General features: G+C 50.2%; 1 protein-coding gene across 5 annotated transcripts in view; it reads right to left on the bottom strand.

Annotated features, from left to right (window-relative positions):
* Positions 1-2580: 2580 nt before the first annotated feature.
* SSH2 (slingshot protein phosphatase 2) overlaps positions 2581-15399 on the bottom strand; it is a 255357-nt gene continuing 242538 nt past the window's right edge. For all 5 annotated transcript variants that reach the window (XM_020963302.2, XM_020963303.2, XM_078154775.1 and 2 more), the window contains 2 exons: positions 11836-12670; positions 2581-9588 (listed from right to left, as the gene is read on the bottom strand). In XM_020963302.2, the coding sequence (XP_020818961.1) occupies positions 7540-9588; positions 11836-12670 (2884 nt within the window). In that variant the 3' untranslated portion in view covers positions 2581-7539. The remainder of the gene's footprint in view (positions 9589-11835; positions 12671-15399) is intronic.

Here is a 15399-nt window from a genome sequence, read left to right as displayed (position 1 = left end):
TTGGAGTCAAACAATCTGAATTTTATTTCCAGAGGCCTGGGGCAAATCACTTTCTGTCTCTGATTCTGTTTCTTCATCTGCAAAATGAGGTTCTTAAGCTTTTTCAGTGTGTCCTGGATGCCTCTGGCAGTGTTTGGTGATGCCTGTGGATTCTTTCTCCAAATCATGTTTTTAAATAATTGAAGGAAATGGTAAATTCCAGTTAGAGGTTAGTGAAAATAAAGATGTAATTTGTTCTCCCATCCAAGTTCATGGAATCCCTCAACTCTATGCACTGACCCCCAGGTTAAGAACCCTTGGACCAAATGGTCTCTTCTAACTAAATTCTAAGGTCCGCGGAACCGTTGCGCTGTTCTGCCTTGGAGATTCAATCTGCAGCCTCCGACTGCAACACTGTCCACATCACTAGTGCTCCTTAGAGTATAAAGCTTGCTTCCTTATTCTTTTTTCTTTTTTTTTAATGTAAAGAGCCAGGTGCTCCATCCCAGGAAGGGGGTCTGGGGCTGTCTCCAGCTTCACCCTTGTGCTGGAGTGGAGTAGTTCAGGCACAAGAGAAATGACTCAGTCCCTGGGCCCAAAGAGGCAGGAACAAACCAACTTTGCCAAGTGGTCCAGTTCCAGCTCCTCCACCCAAAGGCCCTGCATGCTCACTGCAGGACTCTCCCTGCACTGGGTAGGCAAAGCCAAGACAGGCAGAGCCAATCAGGGCTGAGCAGGAGGCTGGCCAGAGACTCCATCCTCTTCTACTCCTGCCTGCAGAGGCAGCTTGGACCTGGTCAGCACTGGGGAAGAGGCACATTCATTTTATCTTTCTTTTGTTTAAAGCCACTCAGACAGTGGGGATCTAGGTCATTTTGTCTAGGCTAGAAAGCTGAGGCTGATCTCATGTGAGCTTGCCAGGAGGCCTCAGGAGGACCCCTGGGGGTTTGCTGGGGATACCCAACTTTACCACCTCCCCAAATGATAAGGCACCGCCCACAGGACAGAGGCACATCCCTCAAGCCATCTTGGCATGTGTTCAGCCTGCACCTCCTATTTCCTGCCCAAGGCCCAGCTTCTATTATGCAATGGGGATGTTTTAGAGAAAACTGGTTAGCTTCCACTTTCTTTAGAAACTAGCTTATCATCTCACACTAACCTGTCCTTGCCTTGAACTTAGTAATAACTGAGATTTATAATGTGCTTTATTAAGATTTGCAATGTGTTATCTGTTCCTCACATTCTCTCGAGCTAAATACTTCAGGTGGTATTGTCTTGTGACAGACAGAAGAGGGAACTGAGGGCAGAGAGGGCTCTTCACTTCCCACCTGCCACATTGCTTTTGGATGTCTCCAACATGCCTTCCCTCCCAGGAAACTCAGCATTCTGCTTTGAGCTCGAATCTGCCTAGGATCCTCTATGACTGGAGGGCCAGGCTCTGGGCTCTGGGGTTTGACACCTTTTTCTCCCTCTTTCCCACCAGCCCCCTGCTTTCGGACTTCTTTGACACTCCAACGTGCCCTTACCTTTTCAGCATTCTTTGGTGGAAAAATCTCCCGATTAGACTGTAAACTCCTTGAGGGTAGGGACTCATTTTCATTGGTATTTGCATCCCCAGCAGTGCCTGGCATGTAAAAGTGTGGCTGACTGAAGTGGTTTGCCTTGGTCACACAGACCAGTAAATGGAAGAGCAGGGATTTAAGACCAGCTGTCCTGACTCCCAGTCCAGTTTTCTTTTCATCCCATCTTGTTGCCTCTCACTTCTAAGTAGGGCGTGCCTCCCTTGCACGTGGGGCAATGGTACCCACAAAAAATTCGGTAGCACATGAGGCAGAAAGCTGGAAAAGAGATGCTGCTGATGTGTTTTTCTAGGACAGGACACCCACCCCACCCAGCACAGCTCCACCCTCAGAAGTCATATTCCCTTGTCTGCCGCATCATCTTCCCACACCTTTCTCTCTTCACGGAGGGAGCTGGGAAGCTTTTGCGTCTCTGGTGGCCACATCTCATTTCTTTGTGGGACATCACAGGACCAAGGTTCCCAATGGGATTGTGACTCAGATGTGAGTATTCACTCCATGGATACATGGAGTGAATGTATGCCTCCCATAATTTCCTACTCTGTATACCTCCTTCCTGTCCAGCACTTATGGGCCACAGCAGCTCTCCACCGGACTGAGAGGTTACACTCGGCCCTAGAGTTCAGCCACTTCTGGGGTGCGTTAAACCCACAGGTAACAGGTATCCTGGCAACAGGAATTCTGGCTTGTATATTCAAATCTTTGACTTGGCCAAAGCCAAGTTACCAGCCTTGGGAGTCAAAGGTAGTCAGTCACCTGACCAGACAGGCTGATTGAAAAGGTGCAGCTGCCTTGCTTCTTTTAAGACACCATTTCCTGACCTAACATCTTTTCTGGATATAAGGACTATAGTTATATCTCTCCTGACCCACAGCCTCCTATTAAAAGTATATTGGGAATCCAAGTTCCAAGCGCTCTCCCTCTGTCCTAGGCCGCCCACCCCCCTTCCAAGGGCAGATACAGTGGGTTCTGCGTCTCCAAATGCAGCCAACACCTACTGCACAATTTACACAAATACAAGTTTCATCTTCAAAATAAAAATTTATTCAATCTGTAACAAGAACATTGAATCTGCACATCAGTGCACAAGTTCACATTTAAAAACAGCGGAGCACACTGGTAATAAAAATCTATGGTACAGGTGGGACGTCCCAACCACCAGGGGAGATCAAGGAGAGAAACAAGGCCAGTGGCTTTTATGCTCTGCTTTAACCGACTTGGAAAGGTCCCCGAGATTGCAGGGAGCACCTGCTTTATTGAAAAGCACACACACACACACACACACACACACACACACACACACACACACACACACAAGTGTGGAGGGCTAGGTGTTAGGGGAGGATGGAGGAAGAGGGTCTTCGGGGGCTGAATTTCCACATTCACAACAATTCCTACAATTCTGTCACATCTGAAGAAAGGAGAAAAGGCCCAGCCATCACGGACTTTGCCAAGGAAACCAAAAGTCAATGAGAAAGACAGAAAGCAGAATCACTCTGGGTGCATATTGGTTGGGGACCATTTCTGAGTCACACTGCCCAGTTCTGTTTGGTGCCCTGGAAATGTGGAGAAAAAGGCAGGCATTGGGTCTTCATCACGTACAGGCCTCAAGCTGCTGTTTTCTATCACCATAAAGCTGGGTGAAGCAGAAGAGATGCCTTTTGGGGGTTCTTTCAGCTGAAAGAGAGACCCAGTGTGGGCATCCTGTCCTCGATCTCTGAGAAAATAAGGTTGGCTCTCTTTCCAAAGTCAGAGGTGGACTCCATCCTCCTCTTTCAGGCTGGGAAAATACAAAAGCACCTTTAAATTGCTCCCTCCCCAAGACATGGCAGGGGTGGGGGGCATGAGGTGGGGGTAAGTGTGCAGCTTCCTCTTCACTGGCAGGGCCATCCAAAACTCCCTCAAAGGGGTATTGTGTTTGCCAGTTAGCCACACTTGGCCTCAGAGCAGGGCTGATCACAGCTGCAATTTGGAAGAAACACTAAAGCCCAAATTGCCTTTAAGCTGGATTGGTCTGAAACAAAAAGCTAGGAATCTCACTTTGTCCACCACACCAGAGAATGACCAAATTAAAGGAAGAAAAGACAACAGCCATCCACCATCACAACCATCACTAAAATCACACACTGCCACTGAGGGACTACTGATGGACTACTTCCTATACAGCACAGTGAGACTGGAGTGCAGCAGGGCATCATGGGGAAAAAAAATCAGTTCCAGGCTTCGCACGCTAATCTGTGAGGCCTGACCATCATGGCAGCGGTGTGGTTTTTGTGCAAGGGCTCAGGGCATGCTGTGACTTCCAGTATAGCCACTGCTGGGTGACTCGGGGTCAAGGGGAACAGCACAGTGAGACAGAATACACATTTTAATATTCACAATGTAAACAATCAAGGGTCCTCCAGCAGGTTCCTTAAACAGCTGAAAACCAGCTTTGTACAAAAAGAAAATGACCTTCAGAACATGACCTCTTTTTGCTTCGTGGGTTACTCCTTGTGGGTTCTCTCATGTAACACTGACTCGGTGTTACTCTGGACCTGAAACTCCAAATAGAGCAGGCGAGGGTTTCTCAAATTCTGCTACATTCCAGGAAATAAATATCTTTTCTCAGAGAAATCCCCAAGGAAACTTCAGCTCACTCTAACTGTATCCACACAGGATGTCCACAAGCCCAAGAGACATCAGCTGGGAAGAAAGACAGAATGAGGCAGGGCTGAAGCACCTGGGATGCCAGCAATGCTTCCTTTCCGAACCCTAAGGGCAACAGTATTAAGAGAGGACTCAGACAACTGAGCATTACTACACTGTAGTATTTTAGTTTAACAAAACAACTACAAAGTTGTGATGGTTCTCTTCTGCCGAGACCATTTATAAGTCTTTCTAAAACTCAAAAGATTTCAGGGACAGCTCAAAGCTTCTGGTTGCACTTGGGAGACCCCCTGGATACCAGATAAATGTCATCCAGTGTAGAAGAGATGATTCCAGTGATTATTTTTAAAGGTGAATCTGATTAACTTTTAGATATTCACACACAAAAAGGAAAGCCATTGTGGAAGAATGGGGCCAGAGAGGCCACAAAGACTTTCCGGCCCAGCTCTGCCAATCTGCCCAGATGCAGAAATCTCAGCGCTGGGTTTTCCATGAATAAGAAAGACAGCGGGCCGAGGTAAAACAGGGTTACTGTAGATTGGAAGAGATAAAGGCGTGACAAGTCCCACTTGACATACAACTGTTCATGGACCTCCGTGGGGCTGCTCTAGAACAACCCTGGGGGAGGGCTCCTGCTCAATCATGTCATGAGATGAGAATCCTCTAATGGGACAGATGGACCTCTGGGAAAACCGCATGGCACGTCTGAATGAGAAACCTAACCAGGGACACTCAGCTGAACAAGGAAACCAAACCACAAACAAGAATTCAGCCAGCAAACCGAAGGCAGAGGCCCTGTCCTGTACTCCTCCACCCAAAGAGTGGCTTCACCTGTGACAGTCTTCCTTCTGTATTTCTACAGCAAGAAGCTCCTTGTCTATAAAGGGAGGAGAGTTAAAAAGACTCACAATCCTGCTCCTTAGGATCTGGGCCATCAAGGAGTTAATGAGAAGCAGCTCCTCTCCATCTGTCACGTTTCTCTCTCTCTCCCTCTCTGTCTCTCTGTTTCTCTGTTTCTCGTCACTTATTACCTGCCTGGCTCTTTTCCTGTAATCACATCGGTGGTGGGTAGGGCCTGAATGATAAGACTGCATAGTTTTCATGGAATCATCGTACATCTGGCACTGTGCGAGGGCTGCAAATACGAGCCCTCTCCTCCCTGGCCCCCGCACACAGACAGGCTCCATTCAAGAACATTCTGCAGCCCAGTCAACATCCAGGAATCACATGAGATGAATCACAAAGTCCTGCGTGCATGTCACCTGTCTGAACATTTAAAGGAAGTGGAGGAATGCAGCGACAACCCACTCACAGACCACAGAGACCTCCTTAGGAGGAGGTTTCTTTTTAGCCATGGCCACTGGCAGTGACTGTAAGCCACTGACGTGGCTTCCAAGAGACAAGTGGATTAAGGCTCTGCCACAGGGTCAAGTGACCTCCCTGGTCCCACCCTCCCGCCGACCTCAGGGTCACCTAAGCAGTTTGAGTTCCACTGGAAGGCTTCACTCTCAAGGGCTGGATTCAGTCAATGCTTCTACAATGGGGATTTCAATCAAGATGAAAGGCAGGAAGACGAACTGTGAGTCCCTTCGGTTTGGATTTATCCTGCTGGGCAAAAGAGGTTTACAAGGAGCTAAGACAGGGATTTCACGTGAAGCTGCTGAAGGGAGGCAAGGGTACCTATTCATGATGCCCACAGGCAGCTGTCCTGATGGCTGGCCAGGCTGTGGGTCCTCTCCCACTGCCCTCAGCTCCCAGCCTCCACTAGGATTTTAAACACTGGGTGGTACTACTCTCCAAATTCTCTCTGGCCATGGTTCAATTACTGGCAAACTCAGCCTTCTGGAATCTCAGGCCCAAGAGAAATCAACTTTGTGCTTAAGGCCTCTAGGGGCTTCTCTGAGAGAAAGGAAATGCTATACCATTTGGGAGAGTTCTGGTGGTGGCTCAAGGTCTTACTTATACAATTAAAACCACCGTCACCAAGTCATGAAGCGGGGCGGGAAGGCCCCCAACACCCACAGAGCTGCTCTGAGATGACATCTTTGTGGACATTTTCCAGTTACAGACCACAGTCTTGCTCCATTATAAGCAAAACAAAACAAAACCAAAAACACATATGCACACACCAAAAAAAAACTGTAAGAAAATAACAAAAATTATCTACATAAATATTGTATATACAATTTAGGAAAATGACAAAACTTCTAGGAAAGGAAAAAACCTTTCGTCAAGTGTTAACAGTGACAATATAGAAAAGAAAGCTTTGCATCTGAAGGAGGCTATACACCTGTAATGTAACAATTCAAATGTTTCCTATGAAATGATAAAAAAATACCCACAAAACATAGGCAGCATTGGAGGAAACATGGTGTGGGGAAGAAAAATAAATTGTAGGGGAAACATACGGCCATTAAACTCAGAAGGCCCACAGCAGTATTCAAGTAATGAAAGGGTTAAAACCCTACAGACAGTTCATTTTAAAAGAACACTTCATCTTTCCATTGCTGTTTGTATTATCTTTTCTATGGATTAAGAAGGGGGTGGGACACAGACTCATCTCACAGAAAGGACAGGCCGGGTTCACTAGATGGGACTGCTAGGGCTGTCTCCCGACCTGCGCACCTTGGGAGGCCCTCTTCACCAAGGGAGGCCTTTTTCTGATTTTGTTCTGGAGCCCCAAGAAGCTGTTTAATAAATCAATAAATCCTGTCATTAACTATGTCCTTCAGCAATACACGGTACAGCTAGAGCTTTATGTGAATGCTCCCTTTTAAGTCAAAGCAGAAGCCACCCATTCACCGAACAGTCTCTACCAGCCCAGGGCCTGGTGTCTGCGAGTTCTGCTGCCTCTCCACATGACCCATGTGGCCAGGCCTGAGGGTCAGAGCATGGTCAGAAAGGCCCTTAGGTTGGGCTTTGCCAATTTCCCCCTCCTCTTCCTCCACTTCCCCCTGCCTCTCTATTCATCAATCACCTTCCCCTCCCTGGCCTTGTAGGCATGCACATCTCAGACTGAGAGATGAGAAACAGGGGTAGCTGACTGAAAAACAGCAATTTGCTTTTGATGGTGTTCTTTGAAAATGAGGTGTTTCTTCTTTTTTTGAGGTTGTCTGAGTTTCTTTAAAAAACAAAAACCAAAAAACCCCCAAAGATAAAATAGTCTCGCAGTCCATGTCACACACAGAAAACCTAAACCCTGCATGCGCCAGCAATAGTAAAATGACCAAAACATAGAAAATTAACCAATAAAGTGCATGTTCCTTACATATTACACCTGCCCCTTTGACAAACACATATCTCCCTTGAGGAGGCCTGGCTGGGCTCCGGATCACATGGTGTTATAGAAGGGACTGGGCGTCCGCCTTTTGCCACTGGACTTTCTGAGTTTCCCAAGAGGCTGAGTTCTCCCATGCTGCAGCAGCTCAGCTACAGTCAGCCCCGGGCTTGGGCTCGGAGAATCGAATTCCTGCTGTCTCTGGGGCAAGGGAAGGCCCCCACCAGAACTAGTCAATTCATGTTCTGCACTGGGAAGCAAACACTGCTGAGCTGACCCCAGCTCTTTGGCATACTGCACCAGAGGCCTCTCAACCGGCTTGCTCTGGGCCATACACTCCGCCATTTTCAGTTGCTCTACAAAATATGTGGTGGGCTCTGGGTGCTGGGAAATGGGTCTGAGCCTTGTTGAGGGCTCTTCCAGGGTGGGCCCACCTGGGCCCGTCCTGATGAAGGACTGGAGGAGGTCAGGATGAGGGGCTTCTGGAGACACCAACTCTACCTCAGACAAAGCACTTTTATGCAGATTCAGGTGCCCCAGCCTCGCGAGAGAAGCTGAACGCTTCATCTGGGACGGTCTGGTGAGCCCTGCCTGCCGAAGGACTCGGGACTCCATTTCTTTCGAATGCCTTTTCACCACCCTGACACTTTGGCTGAGGTTCTTTATGCTGTCGTTACTGGAACTATGTGGGAGACCGCAGGGTGCACACGGGCCCAACATCTCATGGATCTCCTCCATGTTCCCAGCGAGGTGGCTGACCGCTCTGAGGTCTTCACTGCCCCAGTGGCCCAGAGTGCCCTCAGCTTCCCTGGGGAGCACTGGGATACTGCCGGAGGCACGCTCAGTACAGCAGCTCTGCTCTGACGAGGGCTCACTGTCCGTGGTGCTGCTCTCCTCAGTCACCCCTTCTAGGCGAAGGACGGCTTGGGGATGTGTGTAATCCAAGCCGGCTGACGGTAAGCGGCCTGCACGACTCACAAAAGGAGCCGTCGTCCCTGGAGGAGAAGGAGGACTGGACTCCTCTTCCTCGGGACTGCCCAGAGTGAAGGCAGCATGGGGAGCTCCATCACGCTTAAGAGATGCAGGGTTAAGCAGAGGTAGCGTTTGAGGGCGCAGAGAAGCTAGTTCTGGGCACAGGGTGGTGTTGAGATTTTCATCCACGGTACACATCACGGTGATGGATTTCTCCACCATGACTGTCTTCAGCTCTGGTTCCCCATTCTTTTCTGCTGCAGCCATGTCAAATGTTAGGTCAGGGGATGTCACCATGGGAGTGTACTCGATGATTTCAAACCTTTTGGGAAGATGGTCCGGAACAGGCTTTTTCATGGACTCCAGGGGCTCCTTGGACACCTCTCCCTGCTCTTCTCCAACATCTGCCAGTGGACGCTCTTGAGAAGCTGGGCTGGGCTGGAATCCTAGCAGCACAGATGCCTGTGTGTCAGGCACCTGGTCAGGCTGGGGAGGGAAGGCCTCCGCCACGTTGTCTTTTGTCTTGGCCCTGCTCAACTCCCGTTCCTCAGGCCCCAAGGCAGGTTCTGGAGCGAGCTCTTCATTCTTGCCTCTTGGTGTTACATCAGGCACAGCAGAATCATTCCTGGAGTTCTTGCGAGTCGGCAGAGTGCCGAGGGGGGCAGCCCCAAGGTGTTCTTGTTCCTGTCTCAATCGCTCTTCAAACTCCAACGTTGCCCGCCTCACAGACCCCGGGCACCATTTGGGCGCTGGGTTCAGACCTGGGCCTTGTGACTCTGGGTCTTCCTCAGCTGGATCCCCTTCTTCTGAGTCTTCCAGAGGGGTCGGTGCCATCAGCACGGCCTCCTGCTCTGCCTTTGCCAGCTCAGGCTGTGCTATACGTATTCCCTCCTTGTGGTCCAGGTGGGCAGGTTTACTCTCGGAGGCACAGGCTGCCTCAAAGAATGGCAGTTCATGGATGGTGTTTCTCTTTGGCGTTTGGCATGGGTTGGACAGGACATCCACCTTCTGTTGACACTGCCCGATTCCTTGATTGATGGATTCAATTTCGGTGATAATTTCTTTCACTGAAATTGCATTTTCTGAGTGGAATTGCATCACGTCCTCTGGGCTAACCATTTCGGAGATATCCTAAGAGAAAAAAAGAGAAATATTTACAGTAACTTACAGTTTGGTTGAAAGTGTACATTTTCCAGTTTCCTGATTCTAGAAAGATAATCTACTTAACCATAAATACGTAGTAAGAAATCGTGTGAGGCTTCCACAATTATTTGCTTTGGGGCCAAGGAAGATGCTTGGTCATTAAAATGACAGTGGTCAGGCTCCTACTATCTGCTAAACTTTTCGTGCAGTACGCCCCCTATCCCCTGCCCTGGCCTGCTCCTACAGCATGCATGTCAGAACCACCTTCAGGGTCGGCACTGCCTCTGAGCTTCCTGCACCCCTGGCCCCCTCAGGCAGTGAATAGCCGGGGCAAATGACAACATTCATCTCCACCTCTCCCAGCTTCGGTGAAGCTGTCAGCCAGTTCCATTTGAGGACTGGACTCTATTCTCAGCGGTTCAGGGTTGGGGACAATCCAGACAGGTGGAGGTGTCCTTCAGCCACTGAACTTCTTAGGAGTCTTTTCATTCCCAATCTCACCAACCTGCAAGTCTGGAGAGGGGATGCAGGGAGAGCTGACCAATAAATTACCACTAAGCTTCATGTGGCTGCTTTTACATGAGGCTTACCCGGTGAGTTTCTACATTTTTGGGAATCTTGACTATGTGTATTAGTAAACTTAAACAACCAATTCATACCCTTTACCACTTTACTAGCAATGTATTCTCAAGCGGCTTCTCTGGCAAATGCCCAGTCAGCCCCTACTCTAGTCAGACACGCTCATTTCAAGTGATGGGAATCGCCCGAAGGGCCCTGGGCTTGGAGGACTCTGACGGAGCACTGCTATGATGAGAGCTTTGGGAAAAGCTGGAGAAGCCTTTAGGACAAGCCGTCTTCCTAAGAACTAGCCTGGGCCTTCTTCACAAGACAGAAACCAAGAGCACCAACTAACGAGGGCTAGCCAGGCCTGTGGGGGCATCTGCTTGGAATGTCAGGTGGAATCAAACGTGCCAAGCAGCACGGTGCATCACAAGCCTGGCGCCACACTGGCCTGCACAGACAGAATTCGGAAGGAGATGTCTTTGCAGAAAGGAGATTTTGGTCAGGGTTGAAGGGGGTCATATTGGGTAGGGGCTGGACCAGACAGCCCCCAAACTGCCCTTCTGGTCTGAAACTTTGTGGTTCTGTGACTATGATCATGGGAAGAGCTGTGAGCCAAGTGGTCTAAAGACCAGTTACAACATTCTGACCTCTTAACAGAAAAGGGAAAGAGACATAACACATGGAGGAGTGGCTGGACACAAGTGGAGGTGCCCACTCTTCCACTCTGAAGAAACCCCCAAGATACTTAATAAAAATCGTTATCTAGCATTTATATAGGGCTTTAAGGTTTGCAAAGCACTTTACAAACAGCATTTCATTTGATGTCCCAAGAACCCTGGGAGGTGAGGGCCGCTATGCCCATTTTGTAGCCGAGGAAACAGAGGCAAACAGAAGTTAAGTGGCTTTGTCGGGCTCACAAAACTAGTAAGTGTTTGATGCTGGATTTGAACTCAGGTTTTCCTGACTCCACGTCCAGTTTCCTATCCATTGTGCCCCGGGTGAGTGGGAGGGGGTAGCTAGACACCCAGTACCACCAGGACCGCAAGGCGTGCAGTGAGATCTCTGTGCATCCCCCTGTTATGTCCTCTCTTCTCCCATTCCCCTTTCAGGATCCCAGATTGGCTGCAGAGGGTTCCCAGAGGGCACTGAGCAGTGATCTTGGACTCCAGGTTGCTCTTTGAGAAATTTCCTCCAAGCCAACTGCCTGCCCATCCTCTGAGGGTCCACAGTGAGACCAATTCAGCCAAAGGAGGCCTTTGGCATGTGGCACCAGACACTGCCTTCACTTTCCGTGCACGTCAATAACCTCGGACACTGAGTCTGCTCTTGGCTGACGGGGACTTTCTCACTGAGGGGCAGGCTCTTAACTTAACTTAGGGAGAGCGTCTGAATGTGGTATTCGGACGGCAGAGACGTGTGCCCTGCCCTGCACAGGCAGGCAAACCTCCTTCCCGGGTCTGCTCAGCTGTGCTCACCTGCCCTGGCCAGAAGAGTTTCCAACAGGCCTGAAGGCCCACACAAGAACCTAACAAAGAGCAGTCACACACTTGGGAAGCCTGCCTCAGCTCTGGGGCTCCACCCAGCTCCTGCCCAGCTGCACCTGGGTCAAAGAGAACCTCTAGAGCATTTAGGCCCTCAGCCTGTGAGAGCCAGCATGCCACTGAGGCTTACCTTTGGCTGGTCTTCATCCATGGAAGACTCTCCTGACACGTGTGGGGTGTTGCTCGAGCTGCTGCTTCTCTGCCCCTCGGGGGTCGCCTCGGATGCGGCCGTTTCCAACACTGATAGTCGGACTCCGCCATTTCTCCCCCCACCTGCTTCCTCGATCCTGGAGTGGGAGCAGGAGCGGGGTCGAGTCTCCTGGGAGAGCTCCACAAACTTCTCTAGGGCACTGAAAAAATCAATGCGGTCGGTACTGAAGTCTGGTGCCTCAGCCTGGGAACTGGGCTGGGGACCAGGCGAGTCAGGCTCTGGAGACACAGGCAGGTCTCTCAACCGCGACGTCAGCTCTTCCATGGGGAGTAAGTGGACGCTGATGTCTGTCTTTAGAGCATCCGTCTCCAGATCTTCCACCGTTAAGTCCGGGAACTGTGTGGGGATCTCCAAGGAGTTTTCAGGCTGGGTTAAGGCTTCAGATGCGTGGCAGTTGTCAAGAGGAAATTTGGATTCACTCAGGCAACAACCTGCTGAACACCCATTAATGTTATTGAGATTTAATTCGTCCTCTATTTGTCCCGTATGAAACTCTCTAGACGTAAACTCTAGGCAGATCACTCTCTCTTTGGTGCACAGCTCGTGCGTGTTCCCATCTTGGGGGAGCCTGCGCTCCACAAAGACAGGGGCCATCGGGGCGTGGCTCTCCACAGTCTTTGCCTCGGTGATCTGGTCTGCTGAAGTGGTGATCTCCTTCCTGTTTAACTCCATCCCTGATTGGCAGATTGGCTCGTGGTGGTCCGAGAGGTCGCTGTCTGAGTGAGAGCGCCACAGCTTATTGTGCCGCTGTTTGCTGTTGAGGTAAACAGGGAAACAGCTTTGGTTAGTGCTGGAAAACAGCCAAGCCCAAGCACAAGCCCAGAAAGTCTTCTTGCTCTGTGCCTAGTGGGGCCACAGACTGGCTGGCTAAGGCCCCCAGAAGGGGCTGAGCAGGGGAGGCTTTGGAACAAGGAGGTCATGAGAGCTTACAGGGGAAGCTATGCTATCAGATTAGAGGAGTGCACACTTCGAGTGTGGGCCTTTTTCAAAGAGGCTTCTGGATGAAAAGAACTGAGCATCATATTAAGCACAAACGGATTAGGAGAATGGGCAGTTAGGGCCCAGAGGGTGTGTGGAGATGAGCCAGGAGGCTTCTCCTCAACTGAGCTGCTGTAGCCACTGTTTCATTGTTTCTTGCAGAGACAGGATGAGGTGGGCTCCTCTATTCGGCTGGTCTGTGCTCTCAGAGGGAAACACCGCAGCTCCAGCCAGAGCAGAGCGAGACCCCAGCAAGCACAGGTGAGCAAAGGACAGATGCCTTAGGAGGGAGGCACCAGGCAGACACTGTCCTAGGATGAGCTGAATGGCTCTTTCTGGTGGGCTCCAGCCAAGTTGTGTGTCTGCACTACGAGTGGCCAGTGCTGTTCTCAGGCCCCTGCCCTGCTTGCTCATGGCTGGGCAGTGGCATCTGACCCACACTGGAGGGCGGGCCTGACCCCAACAAAGGACAAGTTGGGGCTGTAGACACACTAGTTTTTAGCTGCAGGATCACTAGGCACCCCTAGGCGGCGACAACGTGCCACCTAACCCACATGGGGCAGAACCCATAGGCGATACTGACCGCGGGGAGCAGGGCCTCTCAGGGGGGTTTCTGCCAGGGTCCGGGGCTAAGGACCCCCCTTTCCTGAGTAACCATCTATCTTGAATCTTGTCTCCTTCGCTCTCTAGGCTCTCTGTCTCATTCCTGTAGCACCTATTGATTGGGAAGATTTCTAGAGGAGCAAAGATTGACCCCAAACCTAGGGTGGGGCAATCTCTAGACTCCTCAGGCAAATTCCTGTTCCATCAGATCATTCAGGCAGCATTCCCAGGAATGAGGAGCCACTCAAGGTCCCTACTACATCCAAGGGGGTCAGAGTGCAGGCTGCTCCACCAGTAGTGGGCAAATGAATGACTGCCTTCATGGCTACCTCAGTCTCGCTCGGACCCCCGCTTTAAGACAAATGATCTCAAAATTACCCTATTCCAGGTGGAGTGTCTTAAGGAGGCAAATATTTTTTTTTTTCATATTTGAAGCCTCCTGCAGATTTCTGGTAAATTAGGGCCTGGTTGATGAAATGGAGGCTGCAGGTCCATTAGCAAGATAAATCAGATAGCGGAGGTTTCAGAAAAGCCACTGATCTCCCAGTTGGGCTGTCCTCCTCTCCTGTACACCCTATTACTGTTACACAACTCCAGGAGGCACGGCCCCAAGTCTAGGCACAAGTCTGGGGATGCCTCACTTCCCATTCTGTGATGGGGACCCTCAGGAACACTCCCAAATTCCACACAAATGGCCCACTGACCTGACTCTCCTGCAGTGCTGGAGAGTGTGAGTGTGAGAATGTGTGTGTGTACGCGTGCGTGCACGCGCCTGTGAGTATGAATGTGTTTCTCTGTGTCCACCTAGAGATGTGCCGAGAATTTCTGAAGCCTTCCTGCTGGTCCTGCTGAAAGTGAGACATTTGCTCATATGTACCTTTTAACCTGTTTAATTTTTAACTCTGTCTGGCTCCCCCACCTGTATCTGGCAGGTGACAGGAAGCAGGTTGCCAAGAGCGGGCAGCATGGCGTGGACGCTTGAGAGCAGCAGCCCTGGGCTCTGTTCTGCCTTGGTTAACATCTGACCTTCACCTGGAAGCAGCTCCACCCTCTCTAGGTTTGTGCATGCAGATGATACGCAGTGACCATTTATTGAATGCAGTGGCATCCCCTGCACTGTGGGTGACTGCATGGCCCGGCTGGTGTACACACCCTACTTCTCAGGCTGCCAACTACTCAGGAATGGGGAGGAGCCCCCCCCAAGGAAAGGAGAATCTGTCTCACCTCTAGGCTCTTGTAAATACAGAGAGCAAAACTGTTACTGCTTTTTCCCTTCCTAGGGCTTCAAAGACCCTGTGAAAAGCTATAAAAACTTTAAGCCTTGGTTGAGCTCAGCTATCAAACGAATAGTGACTTCTCTCCTTTTATCACTTACGCCTATATTGGCCACCCACTGATTCACTGGAGATTCACAGGAGAAAGTCATTTAGGGTTTCACTGACCCAAGCAGTAAAACTGGGATTTAAAAACAAATCCCAATCCCTCCATACTTTGTAGGGATGTGATCACATCACTGAAGGGCAATTGCTTCAGGCTCTGAAAAAGAAAGGTGCTAGAAGCCAGTGTGGGTATGATCATATTTCAGAAATCCAATCTAGTCCCTAACAACAGCCTGGGCTCCCCACAACAGGGCGGGGGTGCCCTTTAAGGGCTCCTGGGTTTCACTCGGCTTTAAGAAAACACATGCCTGAGCATGTACCAGGCAAACCTCGCTCTGCCTCTCAAAAGTATGCCTGTTCTAAAGGGGAGGAGGTGGATGGAGGAGGTACCAGTTCGTGGGTTGGGCAATGAGTCTTTGTTTCCTGCCTTCCTGGTGACAGGGGAAGTCCAAAAAGTTACCCAGTGCTTATCTGAGGAGGACACGTGGAGAAAACCAACCTGGTCACGGTGCAGTTTCCTTTC

Source organism: Phascolarctos cinereus, unplaced genomic scaffold (assembly GCF_003287225.1).
Source record: "Phascolarctos cinereus isolate Bilbo 61053 unplaced genomic scaffold, phaCin_HiC Scaffold_5;HRSCAF=322, whole genome shotgun sequence".
Lineage (NCBI taxonomy): Eukaryota > Metazoa > Chordata > Mammalia > Diprotodontia > Phascolarctidae > Phascolarctos > Phascolarctos cinereus.
Note: the sequence above shows the minus strand (reverse complement) of the source record. Positions and strands in the feature narration are given on the sequence as shown.